General features: G+C 37.8%; 1 protein-coding gene across 4 annotated transcripts in view; it reads left to right on the top strand.

Moving 5' to 3' along the window:
- The window catches only part of hth (Meis homeobox homothorax), a 385,579-nt gene that overhangs the window by 304,562 nt on the left and 62,519 nt on the right, over positions 1-18,498 (top strand). For all 4 annotated transcript variants that reach the window (XM_074094049.1, XM_074094048.1, XM_074094052.1 and 1 more), the window contains exon 11: positions 8,398-8,474. In XM_074094049.1, coding sequence (XP_073950150.1) covers positions 8,398-8,474 — 77 coding nt within the window. The remainder of the gene's footprint in view (positions 1-8,397; positions 8,475-18,498) is intronic.

Genomic DNA, 18,498 nt, shown 5'->3' with positions numbered 1-18,498 from the left:
GTAATTCAGGCGTAATTTTGCACAGATGTGAACCTGGCCTATAATAAGTACTGCTTGTATACGCCGCAGATTCTTTTTTTTTACTTTTTAATTACGCGGGAAAAGTTCGATGTTCGTGTTTTGAAATAATTAATACATTGCACCGACTTGGCTATTAATTTAATGGTATAAATTAAGTGAAACATTCTGTTAGAATATGTAATAAACATGAGTTTTAATGTAAATGCCGTGATTTATTTCGCGTTTGCAATTTTTTAATTGTTAAATTATCTAATTGAGTGCCGATTTTTTTTTAAATCATGAGTAACCTACATATGAAAATATTTTCGAAAGTGTCGAAAAAATATGCTGAATTGGAAATGAGTAGAGGTATAAATTTACAGCTCTATTTTTTCTACACTGCTCATGATCGAGAAGTTATGTTGGATAAAGTCTGCATGGAATGACTTTTTATGCTCTCGTGCGTAAAGTAAAATTTTCGCCTCACCAAGGCAATCAGATCAGACGCTTACAGCCACGGGGCAATATAGAACTTTAAAAAAAGCTAGTGCTAAACTATTTTCACGAATGTGATTTCCAAACTCTGCCCCCATGGTAGTAAAAATTACATCTCATATTGAGAGCGACACAGTTGTGTCACACATCTTGTCCCAATTCCATTAAGCCGTCACAGCCGTCACATTACAGGTACCAGGCTAACAGAGAACACTAGGAGTTGTGAACGCACCTATCTCATTTCCTAGCCCAGTTGTGGTTTCCGAACGGCCGTCAGCTCGGCCTGTTCCGGCTCCAGAGATTAGTATCGACGCCATTTACCGCCTCACAGCTTTGTTCCCATTGGTCGATTCACGCCGCCCGTGCCGTCAATGCCTCTCAAATTTCAATTTTGATTTTCGAATGCACGTAATCCGCTATTCATGGATTGCGAATGCGAACGCGCGAATAACCGAATATGAATGTGTTTTTATGAAACAGCGAAATTAAAGTAGATCCGGTTTAAAACGGTGGCGTGTTGTCACGCGGGCAAACTATTTTCGTACGCTAAAACGCAGACCGTTCGCCGTCCATTACAGATCTGCATAATTTAAAAGCTATCCTGTCGCGGTAACTCCCGAATCGGAGCCTTGAATTCTTTATATCTTGCTGAATTCTGCGCTCCTAGTAAAAATGTAGAGAGTTTTGCAAAAATTGGCAGGTGTCGTTCAATTAACCCGTTCCCTGCAGCTGCCTTCGGGATATTTTAGCTAGCGCTATTTCGACTTTTAGCAGTTTTCAAGTTAATTGACTAGACAGCATTAACACACTGTCCGACACCTTACGAGTGCTTATTTTAGACGTCAATTATCATGGCACTAATGAACGGGCCTATTTGAAAAATGCTGCATCGGCGCATTCCCGTCCTCACATATAGAATCCGAAACGGTAATAAAGAAAATAAAAGCGAGATCTTTTAAGCAACAAAAAGGATTCGAGGTTTAAGATTCAGATGGAATGGGTGTTTCGCGCTCGTTCGCACATAAACAAGATAAATAAACAAGAAACGCGAACGGCACGGAACAGAAGGAAACACTCACGGAGGGTCGCGATAGTGCCATCCATCAGGCGGTCACATCGCTTCGATAGGGTTAGGGCCACCTCCGCACCTTTATGTGTCCCTGGTGAGAAATAAAGGCCCCATACTCGGGGACCCTACTTTTTTGACATCTATTTGTGGTCGGCCTAGCCCTCAAACGGCTCTGCCGTCCCAACTATTCAGTTGTAAATAAGGTCTCGTAGTTTATTTAAAATGCGAAAATATGCCGTTTTTTTCGTAAGAAATTTACAAAGGGAATATTTGTATATTCATGCGCGTGGCGCGGCACGCAGCGCGGCAAAGCGGCGTGCATAATTTACAACTCAATCCGAAAACGTCACGTCGCTATAGAGAAAAATTTAATCCATCATAGACTTGCGCCGCCGCCGCGAACTATCGCCGTCCTCCTCGGAGACGCTATGATTTTTACGACACGTCCGGAAATCACCGGGGCCCTGAATATATTATTATTGTTATGGCAACACCGAACGCTGGGAAAATTGTAAAATACGCCTTACACTTTCCGCGGGTGGAATTTCCTCTAGAGCATATCATTAGGGAATTTTGGTTTCTGCGTTGCTCTGAATTTTTCATCGCATATGCATAAGGATTTATTGTTTATTTACGGCGGCGGCTGACAAGAGTTATTGCTCCTTGGATTGTTATTTAAATTTTGTTGCTAAAGACCAGATAAGAGCTCTGGAGCAGTATTGCTTACCGACGGAGTTCATTTTGTCGCGGAAAAATATGTAATGAGTAACTTCATTATAAAGCGTTTCTTCAAAGGTTGAAAAGGAGATTCAAAAGATATGGACTTTAAGCCTTATTGCTGATGAAACTATTCATCAGCCTTCATTCTTATCATTAACTAATCAATAGACGGTGAAGATATTCGAGTGCCAATTGAATATATTGCTTCGGCATCTTAAAAGCTCTGAAGCAAAGTGAAGAATCAAGATATTACCCAGTCCCTGCTCGGGCCGGTATTTACATATTCTCATTCCAGCACCCCATAGATTTAGGTGCCAACGAATGGATTGTTTCTCCTCCACATAGCGAAACAAAATTTATAGTCTGCGAGGCGAATTTTTAGCTCCGGGCCTTCTCGCGGGGGCCCGCGCTCGTGCGTTTTTACCGATTTCGATTTATTGCAAACTTATGCCCGGTATAATCGTGATTTTAATGCTCCCGCTGATTTATAACGGTCGCGAGACGAGAGTGGAACGGGATTGCTTTTCCAAATTCGAAATTTGATATCTCAATTGCGCGGCGACGCGTCCCGACGCTGGCTGGAAACAAATACAAACGTACCGTTTGTTAAATTAAAAATAATTGGTCGACGTCAGCAAAAACGCATCCAGTATAAATTTGACAAATCCCGTTATCCGGCAGAAGGCCGGCCGAGGGCTTATCATTTTTCGGTTTCCGTAATAGGCTTCATAAATTTTTGATATCGCTTTTTGCGATTTTTGCGATGCGCCTGTGTCGACGGAGCGTCGGAAAAAAGTCGTTTTAATAAACAGCGCACGGAACTTTTTCCATATTTAAAAATGTTGCCCTTTTTATTACTTTTAATCGAATGCAAACATTGAACGTAAACAGTGCGTCATGCTAGTTGCCACGTTTCCGCTGCACACATTCAAGACTATATTGCATTGGTATAGGGCAAACTTCTCCATTGCTGGTTAGTTGTATTTACGTGGTTTTCTATAGTGCATTAGATGCATTAGTGCAGCTATAAGCTAATACAAGTATTGGAACAATAAACGGGACCTCCCGCGCCGTTGACGGGTTGACAGTCGGTTTATACAAACGTCGCCAAAAATAAAACAATGAAAACAAAAAAAAAACGATTTCATATCACTACGTTTCTTGTCAAAATAAGAGCTAAACGAATACCGAAGCCTTTTACCGGTTATTTTTATTTACAGTTTAATTTAGGAACTAGAATCGCTGTCAAAATAACTGAAGTTTTTTGTCAACACTGAATGAATATTGGTTGGTTGGTTCAATGAACTAATAAAACAACAGTAATATTTAGAGGTAAAGATAGGAAGGAAAAGGCCATACTAAGATCAAATAAGGCAGAAAATAGTGACTGTGTATCAGAAGGTGAAAAAATTTGCATTGAGAAGAACGGACTCAAGAATACGGCCCCGACGAGAGTTTTAAATGTTCTTAATAAATTATCTTTTTTATTCCATATTATAGTGAAACTAATTACCTTTTCATCCATATTTCATTGGAACAGCCCTGTACGTACGCGTAGCGTACTATCTTAGCTATCTTCACCCTATATTTATTTAATTTATTGAACTTGCATTTATTGGATTCATTTCAAAGTACCCTTGTAATAGGCCACGAGCCACGAGAGAGCTAGATATACGTAGGTAAAGGCCTGAGGTAAAGACTTAACGCATTCAGTGCCGCTGTCATAATTATAAATACATTTTGAACGCACATGTGCGTCGGTGGCACCTGTGGAAGTCAGGTGGCAGTGAATGCGTTAAGAAGATGACCTGTTGTATTTATAGTAGTGCACAGAATTGATATGGGACTTAAGTCATTTTTCAAACATGGAACACGTTACTACTACATACATACAACAGCTTATTTCCGTAAGTTTAACCTATAGTGTCGTATTGGTGTTTATTTTACAAAAACTTATTCATGTAAATCCTTGTCAAAAATACATCCTTAACCTCAAATGTTAATCCGTGTAAGCAAGCCCATGAGCAAGCGCTGCGCCCACGCCGTACTTACAATGGCGGCGGGTGACGTATCAATTGCGCATGCGCTATCAGCGCCATCTCGCGACCTCGTGGGGACTCGTGGCAAGTCAAATTGATATTATAATTTCACATGCACAAGACTATAGTGAAGTAATATTTCTCGCAGGGCTCTTAAAAATATACAATAGTCCTCATTTCAATATACCAATACATCATCATCAGCATCTGGAAGAAGTCCTTTTAAACCAAGGCCTCCCATTAGAACGCCACTTGCAACTCTCGCGATGTCGCCAGTCCACCTAGGAGGCCTGCCAACGCTACGTCTTCTGATTCGTGGTCACTCCAGGACCTTTCTTCCCCAACGGTTATCTGTTCTTCGAGCGATGTGGCCCGCCCATTGTCACTTCAACTTGCAATGTACGAGCTATATCGATGACTTTAGTTCTTTGACGATTTTTTAAAAATGTCTTCTTAGTGCACCTCTATAATCCTCAAGGAAATAAGTGCCATATTCAAAGTATCGATCTAGCTCAACTTACTTACAATAACATACACAGAACCCACTCGAGTTATAGTTTGAATTGAACATCGGAGGCTTTCAGTATATCTTTTATAATAGTACCAATTACTATCTCAAAGGTATGTTCTCTCGCGCGATTTACGACGCTCAACCGTCACGGTGGACGGAACACCCTTGACGAGCATAAACAACCCCGTCTGTTTAGCAATCATCCCTTTAAGTGGTAAGACACCTTTATTGTTCCGGTTTGCACACGGCACCGGTCCGGGAATCGAACCGGCTTTAATAATTTACACTCACGTGACTGCCTGGTACTAGGGTAGCATAAAATACAGGAGGTCTCTCGGGACTCCGCAAAAAGCGATGATATTAGGCACGTACCAGGTAACTCGGCGGGACTAGGGACTAAGAAATTCGTAGGTAGAAGAAAGTTCGAACGCTCTGTGGAGTAGTTCGGTATGAATTTATACTGAAAATTAGGTTGCATTTTATTAGAATTTGATACCAATAAATAATAATGAAACATTTTAATGATAAGATGCGCTTCCATAGAATCAAATTACGCGGGGCACACACACGCGGAAACCTTCATGAAGCCCAAGGTCGGTAAATGAGTCATTGCCCGTACTAATAGGTACTGCTGCGCGCGCTGCTGCTGCGCGTGGCGTAGCAGCAGGCCCACACGCACACGCACGTCAGGCGCTGCCAAGAACGCAGCCGGCGGTATCGGCAATATTTGGAAGAATTATATTTTTTTCCTTTACAAATATAAAATTTTACTCGCAAATGTGATGAAAAACATTGTATGTCGCACGGGCGGTACTAGAATTACGAACATCGACTCATTAAATCTAATAGGCTCTCGTTCGTAATCCCTTATTTACCGCCCTTAAGACACAATGTACTATTAGTCGTCTTTCAATGTATTTTTGGCTACCGTATTCGTGCCAATATGGCCCCGTCAAATTCAAATCTGACTGATTTAACTATTGTTTAGTTAGTTATTGATTGATTGAATTGGGGTTCCCAAAATAAGGTCCGCATTACATTGTTGCCCACAATTTGCTGGTCAGACTATAATTTTAAATTTATTCAATTTAACAAATGTTCTCTTAACAATTTACATTAAAACAATGCTCGCTAGTTTTTTAGTTTTTGTGTGAATAAAAAACTAGTAAAACGGAAACAAACCACGTATAACAGTTCCTAAAGCTTAAAGTCCTTATTCGAAAAACGCATCAATAAAAAAAGGCCAACGTATGCCGCCTGTCTTTTTAAAAATGCAGAATTATTCGTAATTAAATTAGCATGACATTTAACATTTAAGCACCACTGACAAATATGTACACGGAGACGGAGAGGTTAATCACATTTATTTAAACATGAATCGCAAAATACTTAATCGTTTTTATTGAAAGCTTGCATTTTTCTAATAAAACAAACTTATGTTGCTTTCAAATAATTATTTTTTCACTTCTCATGCTCGTAAAGTTCGTGTTTATGCTGGATCTAGGCGACATAAAATGACTTTTTATGCACTAGTGCATAAAGTAAAATCTTCGTCTAAGACCAAAGTAACCAGGTGTCAACAGCCGCAAACAAAGAAGTTTATATATATTTTTTTTCGTTTGTAATTTTGAATTTATATAAAATTAAAAATCAATCAAAATAAAAAAATATAATTATATAGTAATTCATGTTAAATAAAATGTACATAGTAAGTGAACAATTGATCCACTGTTGCTAATTTCGTTTCCTCGCCATCGAAGTGAAAAGCAGAGTGTAAAACTCGAGCATTAAACCCATTTCCCCCTCGACGTGTCTATCCACCCTCGCCATACCGGCTCGGGTGGCCATATGACCGAACTTAATAATGACGCGCTTTATCTGTATTTTTTTGTTCGATTGACCAAGCAGGTACCAATAGCATTGTACCAAGCAGGTATAATATTTTTTTAGTAAGTTACTTCCCAATTGTGGTGAAAATGATTATTCTTGTGTGATTATTAATTTTTAACGATGACATTCTCTGCTGGGGGCATAAAATGACTTTACGAATGTTGACGCCGACGTGTGCGATTTATTAAACGAATACGTACCTACTCCGGACATATTGTTTACAGATACTCGACAGTTTTGTAGAAAGTTTGAAATATGACATGATAAAATGCATGATGTACGTAAATGATTCCGCTGTGTTGTTTTCTCTGTTGAGTCAGACATTGTATGCGTAAAAAGGACACCTGGTTTTGTTTTCGTTCACTTTTTAGAGATGCTCTTTAAGCATAGGTAGTGAACGATTAAAGTTAATTAGTAACATTATGGTTAACTTTGAGCTAAGTTAAAACTCGCATAATTATGACTCGAGATTTGCTTTTGAATTTTTTCTAGCAAGAACACATCAGTTAAATGGACATTAAATTCGGACGAATTCAAACCCCTGGCTAGGGCACAGAAATATCTATATTATAAATAGATAGTTTTATGTGAGAGGAGTACGCAAGCGGTGAAGCCTCAATCGCGGGTTCAAATCCCGGCTCGAACCTCTGAGTTTTTCGAAATTCATGTGCGAAATTACATTTGTAATTTACCACGAGCTTTACGGTGAAGGAAAACATCGTGAGGAAACCTGCACAAACCTGCGAAGCAATTCAATGGTGTGTGTGAAGTTCCCATCCGCACTGGGCCCGCGTGGGAACTACATAGGCTATATGGGACGTATATAGGCTAGGATGATGAATATGATGATGATGGATCTAAAGAACTAATATCCAAGGAGCAAAGCCACGGACAACGGCTAGTCTAGCAACAAAACCAAATCGAATTACTTCCCCACGCCCCGGAAGCACTCTTACTCAATTCTGTTTGCATTCAACGCGATCCAAATTGAATTAGCTCATTAGACATTGAGTGCGATTCTAACTTTTTAAGTCTTCAAAAAAGGTACAATCGGCTGCTTGTAATTGATACAGCATTGAATTTGTTTACTTAATCCTAAACCTCTTTGTCCATTTAGATCAAATACTTTTACTCTCTTTGTTTTAATTTTATACCTGCTACTTAATAGTTTCAATTTGGCAATCTGTACTGTATACAACAGACGGACCTTTCGCGGCATTTTTTGATCGCCGTTTTGTGACCCTAGGGTTGTAAACTATGTAAAAAAAAAATTTTTATGGGTAAAATATTAAATTGAAAATACAAACTGAAATATAGATGCACAGAAAAACCAGAAAAATAAGACCATCACTGGGAATCGAACCCAGGTCCTCGGTATTCCGTACCGCGTGCTATACCGCTACACCACTGATGGTCAACGGTACCGACACGAATTTCCCCTATGCACCTCATATCTCAGCTTGTTTGTTTCTTATTTAGCCACTTAAGCAGTGACGCTAGCGACATCTATGCCGTAGCCCTCATCGAGAAACTTTTTCGGCACTCCATTGGAACTAACCGCTCACCCAGACAAGAGATATCGTTACTAAGCAATCAATCAAAAAAAAATACAAAAAGATTTCAAAAAACCAATCTTAAGGTAAAATATTAACTTACTTTTTTCTTTGTTGCAGCACCCGTACCCCTCAGAAGACCAAAAGAAGCAGCTAGCGCAGGATACAGGGTTAACGATACTACAAGTAAATAATTGGTGAGTTGCTTTACTTTATTCACAATTATGTCAGTTATGGCAGTTTCTGGCTATCTTTTTTTGCTGCTCGTGTGCGGTGAGCGAAACGGTAGTCTGAAACCGCCCTTACAAATCTATCACCTGAATAAATTAAAAATCTTAAGCTTACGTTTAGCTTCTATCTTTCCATTGTAGTGTCTACTCTTGTTTCGGCTGTCCTTTCAATCGTTCAAACGCTAACTGGAAGAGATCCCTTTAAGGGATAAGTTCACCTTTGTACATCTCTTTCTCTTGTTAACTGTAATTTTCGTATGTTTTTTGTACAATAAAGAGTTACAATAAATACAATACGTCATTGGTGAATGTGTCATTTGGTACGATCGACGCAAAGGCAAAATGTATATTCAGCCAGCAAGTTTTTTTTTAAATAAAAATTTTATTGCAATGTAACAGCTTGTAATTAATTAATTTTAAAATAATCAAAACCAACAACAGAACTGTTCTTATAACTTATTCATTATTATAAATGAACCTAATTGTCATTCTCAACTTCAAAAAATACAAAATAGTGACACTTAATATTGAAATTATTTAAATTTTCTACTTAAAAATCAACACGTCGCCATTTGAATTCATTTCCTGGGATTATCATTTAAAGTGACGTTTCAATGTCAATAAAATGTCACGAAAACGGCGAGAACTATCAACTGTGAGTATGCAAACGGTGAAAGTCGTAAATTGTCTACCGGTTTTTACGATTGCCAGGGTAACTTGAAACGTATGGGGACGCGACTCCCTGTGGAGCCACTGGTACTGATACCTTGCATTACAGCATTTTATGACACGCCATAGGGATTGTCTATGAAACTTGATAAGTGACAGTTGAACATCTTATTCGATTATGATTGCCTTTGCCTAGTAGCTGAATATTCGTGCAAAAAATTGTGTTTTTCATTTTCCATATTAGAAAAACTTAAAACTAATAAAATAACTTTCATGCTCTATTCTTTTAAAGCAAAATATTCGTCTAAGATCGGAAGAATCAGACATGAATAATCTTTATAAAATTTTTTTTTTTGTTAATCGCGTTTTACAATCCGCTAAAGTTCCATGTCAGTGTCATGTATAATAATTATATGCAATAAGTTTTTGTTTTTTACTTGTACTGTACCTATATTAGTTATTTGTGGTTCTTTCATAAGACGTATAACATGTCTTGTTTTAACTTGTAGTATTACAAATAATTTAACTTCTAATGGTTCCGTTTAATTCAAGTAAATTTATATGAGCACGGAAGAGAATTTAAATAAAAAAAAAAACACTTTCACCTGTTTCTCAATTCAATTCTTCAATTCTTTGTGAAATAACTAACTGGCGCAAGCATGCGTAATGCAAATTCTCATATTGTCAAATGCCAAGTGAACTGGCGAGCTATTCCGAGCGCCCAGTTAAAATGGTTGAGGTGATCATTGCGGCGTAAAACTCGATGTTTACTGCCCTAGGGCGATGGCATTTAGTGCGTCTAGTAATGAGCCGAGAGCTAGAACCGGGCTCGAATATTATCTGGTGTTATTGTATTTTATTAAAGGGGCTGAGGTGGTCAGGTCGGTACACTTCGGGCGTTCGTGCGTTTTGATAGGGTTAAAGATTAGTTGGAAGGTAAAGTGTGTTTGGCGAATTGGCTGAATATTAACAATTTAATGAGATGTTATGAAATTAAATACGTATATAAATACGTATTTTGTTTTTCCATCCGTTGCACTACAGCATTAGCTGGGGCCCTAGTGAAAAATGGGTTAATTCTGCAGAAGTTGAACAGCTGATCTGATTTCGACTTAAACCCCTTTACACGTAAAATAGAAAATAGGTGTGTAATTTCTGCAGACTTAACCCCTTTTTCACTAGGGCCCCAGACAATCTAATACTGTAGTGCAACGGATGGACAAACAAAAGACACAAGTCATAATTTCAAGCGGTTTGAAGTTTTTATTTTTGAGAATTTTATTTTATTAGACTTAGCATGCACTGCGATTAAAAACGAGCGGTATTAGCGCACTTATCCCTCTTCAGAGTATCGGTTGAGAAAGAGACGGTGCGCTAAAACCGCTTGTGTTTATTCGTAGTGCGTGCTAACTTGCTAACTTTAAGTGCGAACATAAAACTTCTACTATTTTTTTTATTAGAACTTGTTATCGACATCGTAATAATTATTATAACTGGAAGTTTTTTTACTTCAAATTGTTTTATTTCTTTAAAAAAATAACAAAGCAATAAAATCAGCAAGTACCAGGGCCGCATGAAATTACAGTAGTAAATTACCAATCAAAAGTACAACATCTCCATATGCGCGTGTGTGGGTGTCGCTGGCCGGCGGGCCATAAAATGCGCGACGAACGACCGTCGATACGCGATGTCGCTCCTAAAATGGCCGATTTCAACATTTCACGTTTTTTCCGCATAGAGATTTTATCTGCTTAGGGAAATCGAGGGTATGAGTGAATTCGCATGTATTTTGTTTTTGCTACAAAAAGTTGCATGCGAGTTTTGTTGCACTTTGGCATTTTATTTTATTTTGTAACCCATTTTTACACGCATCCATTTTACCGGTTCTATATTTACGAGAATCTCATATTCTGCGAAAGTTTTACACTGAAATAATAGCAGTTGGTCATTTAAGCTTTACTTAAAAGCCATTTTACTCAAATTCGAGTCAGAGATAATTTACTTGACTAGATCGGAGCTCATCAGGGTTGGTTTTTTAAACTATTTACTACTCTTATCTGGTGGTTGTTGTGCATAGTCGGTTCAACGTAAAAGATTACAAATATTTTCACGAATCTTCACAGGCATTTCTACTTCTTTACATACCTAATTTTTTTATCTCTATTGTCATCTTATTTCAATTAGCGTCTATTCATGCAGTCCTCTTATAAATAAGTCTGTCTCGAGTGGCTCTACACTTGATGACTTATTCGAAATGATACCACTTGAATTGACTCAAGATTTAAAGTTTCTTTGTGATGTAAACTGGGTAGCGGCGAAATTAAAAGAAAATAGCTTGATTGAGAATGCTTATTTGCCAATTAGGGCAATTGTGGTGTACTCTACGTTTTTTATTGATATAGATATAACCGTACATAGTTATAGTAAAATGTATAGAGTGGAATCACACACACACAAACTTCACGCCTGTATTCCCAAATAGGGTAGGCAGAGCACACGAAACGTTACCGCTTCGGAGCCACTTTTCACGGCACAATAGTGATAATATATAGAGTGAAAATATATAGAGTGGAATCAACTCGTGCTTATAGGCTAGTAAGCTGCCATAATATGTATGCTGCATAATAGTTTATATTATAAACTGGATCCATAGTAGTACTTTGTCTCAGTAAATCATCAGGGAAGTCACTCCCATTGGAGTCCATGGGAGGATCATCGAAGTAGAGGCTGGACTCAATTCATATATACATTAATAAAATAGTGTCTTGTGGTAGAAACGAGTGGCAAGAATCTGGAGACCTTTGTCAAGCAGTGGGCAGATATTCAATAAGCTATAATTTTTTTTCATTTTTTTTTGCATATGTCCATAACGACAAGACCAACAACATAATTATATAATTTTAATGGAATAGCGGTACCAGGCGATCATAGGCGCGAGAAGACAAAGCCCCGGCGACCTGTGACCCTGTCACTCAAGTTCCATCTTCAGATATCAAACCAGGAAGATAAGGCACAAAGATAAGACCAGAATTAACTTAATCACAATGGCATACGGACTAAGCCGTGTGTATTAATAATGTAGTTCATAGGTGAGAATTTTAGATAGGTACTTAAAGCTATAATGGCTTAAAAGTGTTTTCAACTAATTTAAGTTTAAGTGTATGTAATTATGTAAGTGGGTATGAATGTTTTTTTTTATCTAAAGTTGAAAGATAGATTATTCGTCAAGTACTTCAAATAAAATAAGCTAATCATTGTAATCGGTAAAAAGTGGATTTTCATTTGCACAAAAAGGGGGTAAGTATAGTTTTTTTTTAAATATCAAATCTCAATTTTTTTATAAATATTTTATGAATGAATACATTTATGGCAATATTCATACAGTAGTTTCCGCTGCGGCTATGTTTCCTTTGTAGAACTCCATATCCCCAGGAAATTTTACAAAAGTCGTTTGTTTTTCTTTTTCCGATCGTAAAATATCAGTGTAGTTGATGCAATAGGGTTTGGCTTAACGTTGATGAGTCAGTAATTTTCTTTTACATTGTACTCGTTGGTAAGTAGATTTTTTATATTTCTTTCATAGATATATCTTCTTAGGTCGTTAAAACCTTTCTATCATACTTAGACCGGATGGCCTAGTGGTTAGAGAACCTGACTACGAAGCTTGAGGTCCCGGGTTCGATTCCCGTGTCGGGGCAGATATTTGTATGAAAAATACGAATGTTTGTTCTCGGGTCTTGAGTGTTTATTTAATATGTATTTAAGTATGTTTCTATCGATATAATTATATTTATCCGTTGCTTAGTACCCATAACACAAGCTTTGCTAAGCTTACTTTGGGACTTGGAGCTTAATTGGTGTGAAGTGTCCCGTGATATTTATTTATTTTGACGTAGAGTATAATTGATTTCTATAATTCAAATTAAAACTTAAGTCCAGAAGATTCTCTTCCTAAGAAAAATTAATGAATTTGATGTCTATTTTTATTTAATTATTCAATCGCCTAACACGCCCAAGACTGTAGTACCCTTTTAGAAGATTTATCTACGGCTTAGTTATAAATTTAATGAACTTCGGTGTACATTGTGTGGTCATTATTCGTTAACGACGCGGACAGCGCCGCGGGCGCACGTATAACATTAACTGCGCACAACCGGTTTGCGAAGCTTTAGCTACAAGTTCGACGTTTTTGAAGTAGGATGAAATAGATAGACATACATTTTTTTCAAGTTCTGTCCCTTAAACAAGATTGTACTTAGAAAATATTGTAATTTACTAATACAAGATCAACGAGCTCGCCTTTACTCTCCTTTCTGTGTATTTGTATTTATTTTTGTTTTATTTTTATCTGCAATAAAGAGTTTACATACATTCATACAAGATTACTTTTTTTACAAAGTTATTCCGAAGATAAAGTTTTGTTTTTATCGCTAAACAAGTGAATTAATTTAGAATCTAATTTTTTTTATATAGAGTTAACATTGAAATAAAAGAATTATTAATTTAGTAGTTCCCAATTTCGTCCTAATTTTTAAAAATCCTTTCATACTGTACCTCTAAACTGTTCGACATGGCCAAAATGTCAAGTCTGTGAGTCCTGTGTTGTTTTATTACCACAAAATGGTATTTCGAAGCCAACAGAGCCTCATTCAACTAAATTCAATTTAAGCTCATACAAATTTCATCAAACAATCGCAACCCTTTTAAAATCCTATTGCGCGTAAATCAAGTATTCACACCCGGTCAAACACTCGAAATATTAATTTGGAGTTAAACATTTTTACGTCCACTAAAACCATTAAGTAAGGGGTTAGCCCCTTGTATAAACAGGTGGCCCCCAGCCGACGGCGCCTCCTGAGAGCAATAACAGAGTAAATATTTTACTAATGCTCTTGTAGATTTATGCTGCTCTGGTAGCAGTGGGCTGCTAAATTAACTATTTGCATGATAAGATGCTGGCTTCTGTGGCTGACTTGTCGTTTTGATTTTAAAATTATGAACGGCCAGTTTTGATACTCGTATCGCACAGACATCACGGAAAAATTATAAAATTGGTAAAAGCCTTTACCTGGGCAAATTAATTAATAATGGTATAATAAAATTAAAGGTATAATTTTTTTAGAACTCTTACCTTACTCGTAAAGGCTTAGGCTGTGTTTCCACCTGATGTTTTGTGATGAATGTGGTTTTCATGAACTAAAAACGCTTCATTTACCTAGACTTACTTCTCGACTCTTCGCCTTTTTTTTCAAAGTCGCACCCATATGGGAAGCATGTCCTATTTATAATTTCAACTTGTAATTCAATTGCGTTAGCACAGAACATTATTTGCATAGCCTACATACCTAGCAGCGCGGTTGTCCATTAAAGGCAGATTATTCTAATCCGATATTGAATGTAACGGTTAGTTAGCCATCAGGCTCACATAACATTGATGCAAATGCCCCATAATTATATAACGACATGGTTGTATCCGGGCTCTATCAAATTGAAACGAGTGCGGAGGCGTTACGCCTGGGACCTTGTCGAATTAATGAGCGCGCCCCTAATTGCGATTGTATGGAGATGCAAATTCGGCAAAGAATGGGAATAAGAAAATGTCGCTGCCTCTTATTGTTGCGCCCCTGGTACTTGTAATTGATAAGGCGCCTCTAGGAATTGTCAGGATATTTAAATTTTAAATTGTGTTCGTCTGTCCTGATTATATTTGAGAATTAAATTTTAAGATTGATTCAATGGCCACTGTTTTCTATTTTATGTTTTGCAATTAATGGTATTTAATATGAAATTAAGATTAAATATGCCTACTATTGGGGCAGTGACGAGCACTCGTACATTTACCTTATACTACTTCTATAATATCACGACCTTGTTACACAATATCATAACATAATAAGCGTCACACTCAATCTACATACGTCACAGCAACAAACTAGCCGATACTAAATCAAAGGCCACAATACACTATCAATTACTTCGGAATGGCCCTCACGCGGCTCGAACAAAGGGATCATCTCACGTGAAATTGGACAGTCTCCTACAATAGGCTGGTAGCCTGGTAGCTACACGCAACTGAGATACAGATGATGATACCACTAGCTTTACCCGCGGCTTTGCTCTCCTTATAGCTAGCAGTTGAAATTACAGGGGATTGCGAAAATGTGTGTGTTTGTGTGTTTGTATGTTTGTGTGTGTTTGTCCGTTTTTCACGTCGAAACGGAGCGACGGATCGACGTGAGTTTTGGCATGGAGATAGTTTATGGGCCAGAGAGTAACATAGGCTACTTATTATCGCGGGAAAATGCACAGTTCCCTAGGGAACAGCACGCGATAACACGCGGGCGAAGCCGCGGGCAAGAGCTAGTATTCTATAAAATTCTAGTATTGTCAATTTTACCTTATGCACTAGAGCCGAAAACTAATTTTATACAGCCTGCGGCCTACATCCATGATCTAATCTCTATGAGCGTAAGAAGTGAAATAGTAGATTGTACAACGAGAGCATAAAACGAGCCATTTTACCCGAGACGTTCATAATAGCCGCAGCAGTTTAATGCTCGAGTTTTACACTCTGCTTTTCACTTAGATTGCGAGGAGATGAAATAGCAACATTGGAAACAATTGTTCACTTTCTATGTTCTTTTATTTTTCATGCATTATTATATAACATTTTTTTTTCTTTATTTTTATTTTAATTGTTTTGATTAATTTTTAGTTTTATATAAACGAATAAAAATATGAAAAAAAGAAAATGTACTTAGTGACTTTTTTGTTTGTGGCTAGAGCATAATAAGTCATTTTATGTCGCCTAGATCCAGCATAAATAAGAACTTTACGAGCATGGGAAGTGAAAACTCATTTCTTGGACTCCCTTACTACGTAACAGTCTATTGTCAAACGGTCGACCCCGTCTGGCCAGGTGTCAAAGCCAGGTCCCGACCTGCCCCAGCGCAGCCCCGCCAGCAATTTGCACGCAGCACACCCAAGCTTGACGCATCGACGTCGCTCGTAAAATGACGCTCGATCTTTACCTCCCTAGTGCGAGCGGAGAACAAAATTACCATTATGAACTTAATATTTTTACCGTTTGGTAACTCTACAGCCACGTTTATAGGACCAAAATTATATTTCAACCTGCAGAATCGCCTCTATTCAACATAAAGCAACACAAAACGTAAACGTTTGCGTTTGCGTGTTTCACGCTAATGCCCAATAGATGACACCCTGCTGTCACCTCTACTGCTAATGAGTGATATAAAATTAAAGATGGTTACAATTCGGAGAGTGACGAGCACTCGCACGTTAACCTCATGTCACATAGACCCAACTGTCACAGACGCCACACAAAATGGTGACGCGTTTCAAATGCTCACCGAGTGAAGTAATTTTATTTTCACTTCTCCGTTAAAACTTGTCATTATTTCCTTCTGAGCAATAATCATTATATCAAATATATGTAATTAACAGTGAATCATGACTGAATTTCAATCATTTGGTTTAAAGAAAAACATTGTTGTTAAAATCGCTTTAACTGCGCCAAGCCCTTAGCACGGCACCCGTATCACTCATAACGCAACAATAAAGCGTTGCTAAAGAATGCGCCCGAGAGCCGTAAACAACCCCTGGAAAAGACGCTTGTAATAAACTCAAATGTAGTCAAATTTAGACATGTACTCGTAACCAACGTAATTTTTATTTTCATTTATATCTTTCTAATTAAATAGCTAAGAGGATTGTGTTATAATGTCTGTGTTGAAAAAACAACTTTCTGCCAAGTTTCTTGCGGCCCATTCTTCTTGGCAATGATGGTCGTTCTGAACGCTGATAGTATAAAAAAATGCATTTAAAAGAACCCTTTCGGTTTACCAATCGAGCAACCACTTAACCAAATAACATTAAATTTAATATGAAGGCAGTTTGAGAACCTGGGAATAGACTAGTGTTTATCTCGAAAATTTGCATAGTTCCCGCATGATAGCGATAAACGAATTTTTCATACACGAAGTCACGGGCTAAAGCTAGTAAGTTATAAACACATTTACATCTACCAAACAAAACGGACACACAAAAAGGAAGAACATACAAACACACTACACAATTTTGACACTTGACAGATGTCAATGAAGTTCAAAAACAATTGGCTCGCTTTTAAACTTACGTCGTTTTTTGAAGGGACCGCGGCGAGCGCCTCTGGTAGTCTCAAATTGTCCATCAGGAATCACGGGCCGCGGTTTACAGCCCTCGGGCCGTAAAGTGGAACGACACTTAGGTTTAATACCTCTGGATTTCTTTATATCTCGGTGTTTAGTGGCGGCGCTATGGTTTGTGTTCACTTCATATTTATTAAGGCGTTAACATTTTTACTGAGTTGAGAGTATTGTGACAAATAACGTTTACTGTTAAGTTGTGATAAGATAATAATCATAATTTGAAAAGTTCCAACACCGCCCATTTCGGACGTATAGTACCAGCACCAATATCTGATACAAAGGTTGAATAAAAAATACGTCTCTATTTTAGGGCCGGTGGGACGTGTCAGATTTTATTCTTTCTTTCTTCTTTTTTTGCACGCTTCACTGTGCTAGATATTGGTGCTGGTGGTACAGGTGACAGTACATTATATCAACTGTTAATTCTATGTTTTTTTTACAAAAGTATTAATTTAAATTAGGCGCTCACACAAGAAACCGCTTAGGTTTATTTTTGAATTTTGTACACTTTCATTCCGTTTGCATAGGTACTATTTTTCAACTAGAGGGTCGGAGTATGCACACGTCATTAAGGCAGAAAATCGCGTTTAAAACAATATAAAAAAAAAAAAAAAACCCGGCTGCCCTAAAAAATACTAAAAAGAAGAAAACAAGCCTAGTGGGCTAGAACTTTGTTAAGTAGCTAACTTAAAGTTCAACAGTCGGGACCCATTAGGTAATAATTTTTGAGCGTGAAAACTTACAATTTGGCGCCAAAAATCCGCTATTTTGATTTTTTAAGAATTAAATGTACCCAGTGTCACTCGCGTCGTTAAGACGAATCCAATGACGTAATCATTTATCAAAATCGGTTAAGCCGTTGAGTAGTTACGAGAGGACATAAAAATAGCGACATACACACATACTTACATACGCGTCAAACACATAACTCTCCTTCTTCGCAGTCGGGTAAAATATCTAAAACTTGCAATAACAATTAGAACACCCCTAACATCTACGAGCTACGGCGTAGCATCTTCGTAGCGCTACGCTATCTCCATCTACGCCGTAACGGCATCGGCAATCCAGCAATCGGGTGTTTCATGCGTTCTATGGTAATTCCCGGGCTGTAA

This window comes from Choristoneura fumiferana, chromosome 11, assembly GCF_025370935.1.
Source record: "Choristoneura fumiferana chromosome 11, NRCan_CFum_1, whole genome shotgun sequence".
In the NCBI taxonomy this organism is placed as follows: domain Eukaryota; kingdom Metazoa; phylum Arthropoda; class Insecta; order Lepidoptera; family Tortricidae; genus Choristoneura; species Choristoneura fumiferana.
Note: the sequence above shows the minus strand (reverse complement) of the source record. Positions and strands in the feature narration are given on the sequence as shown.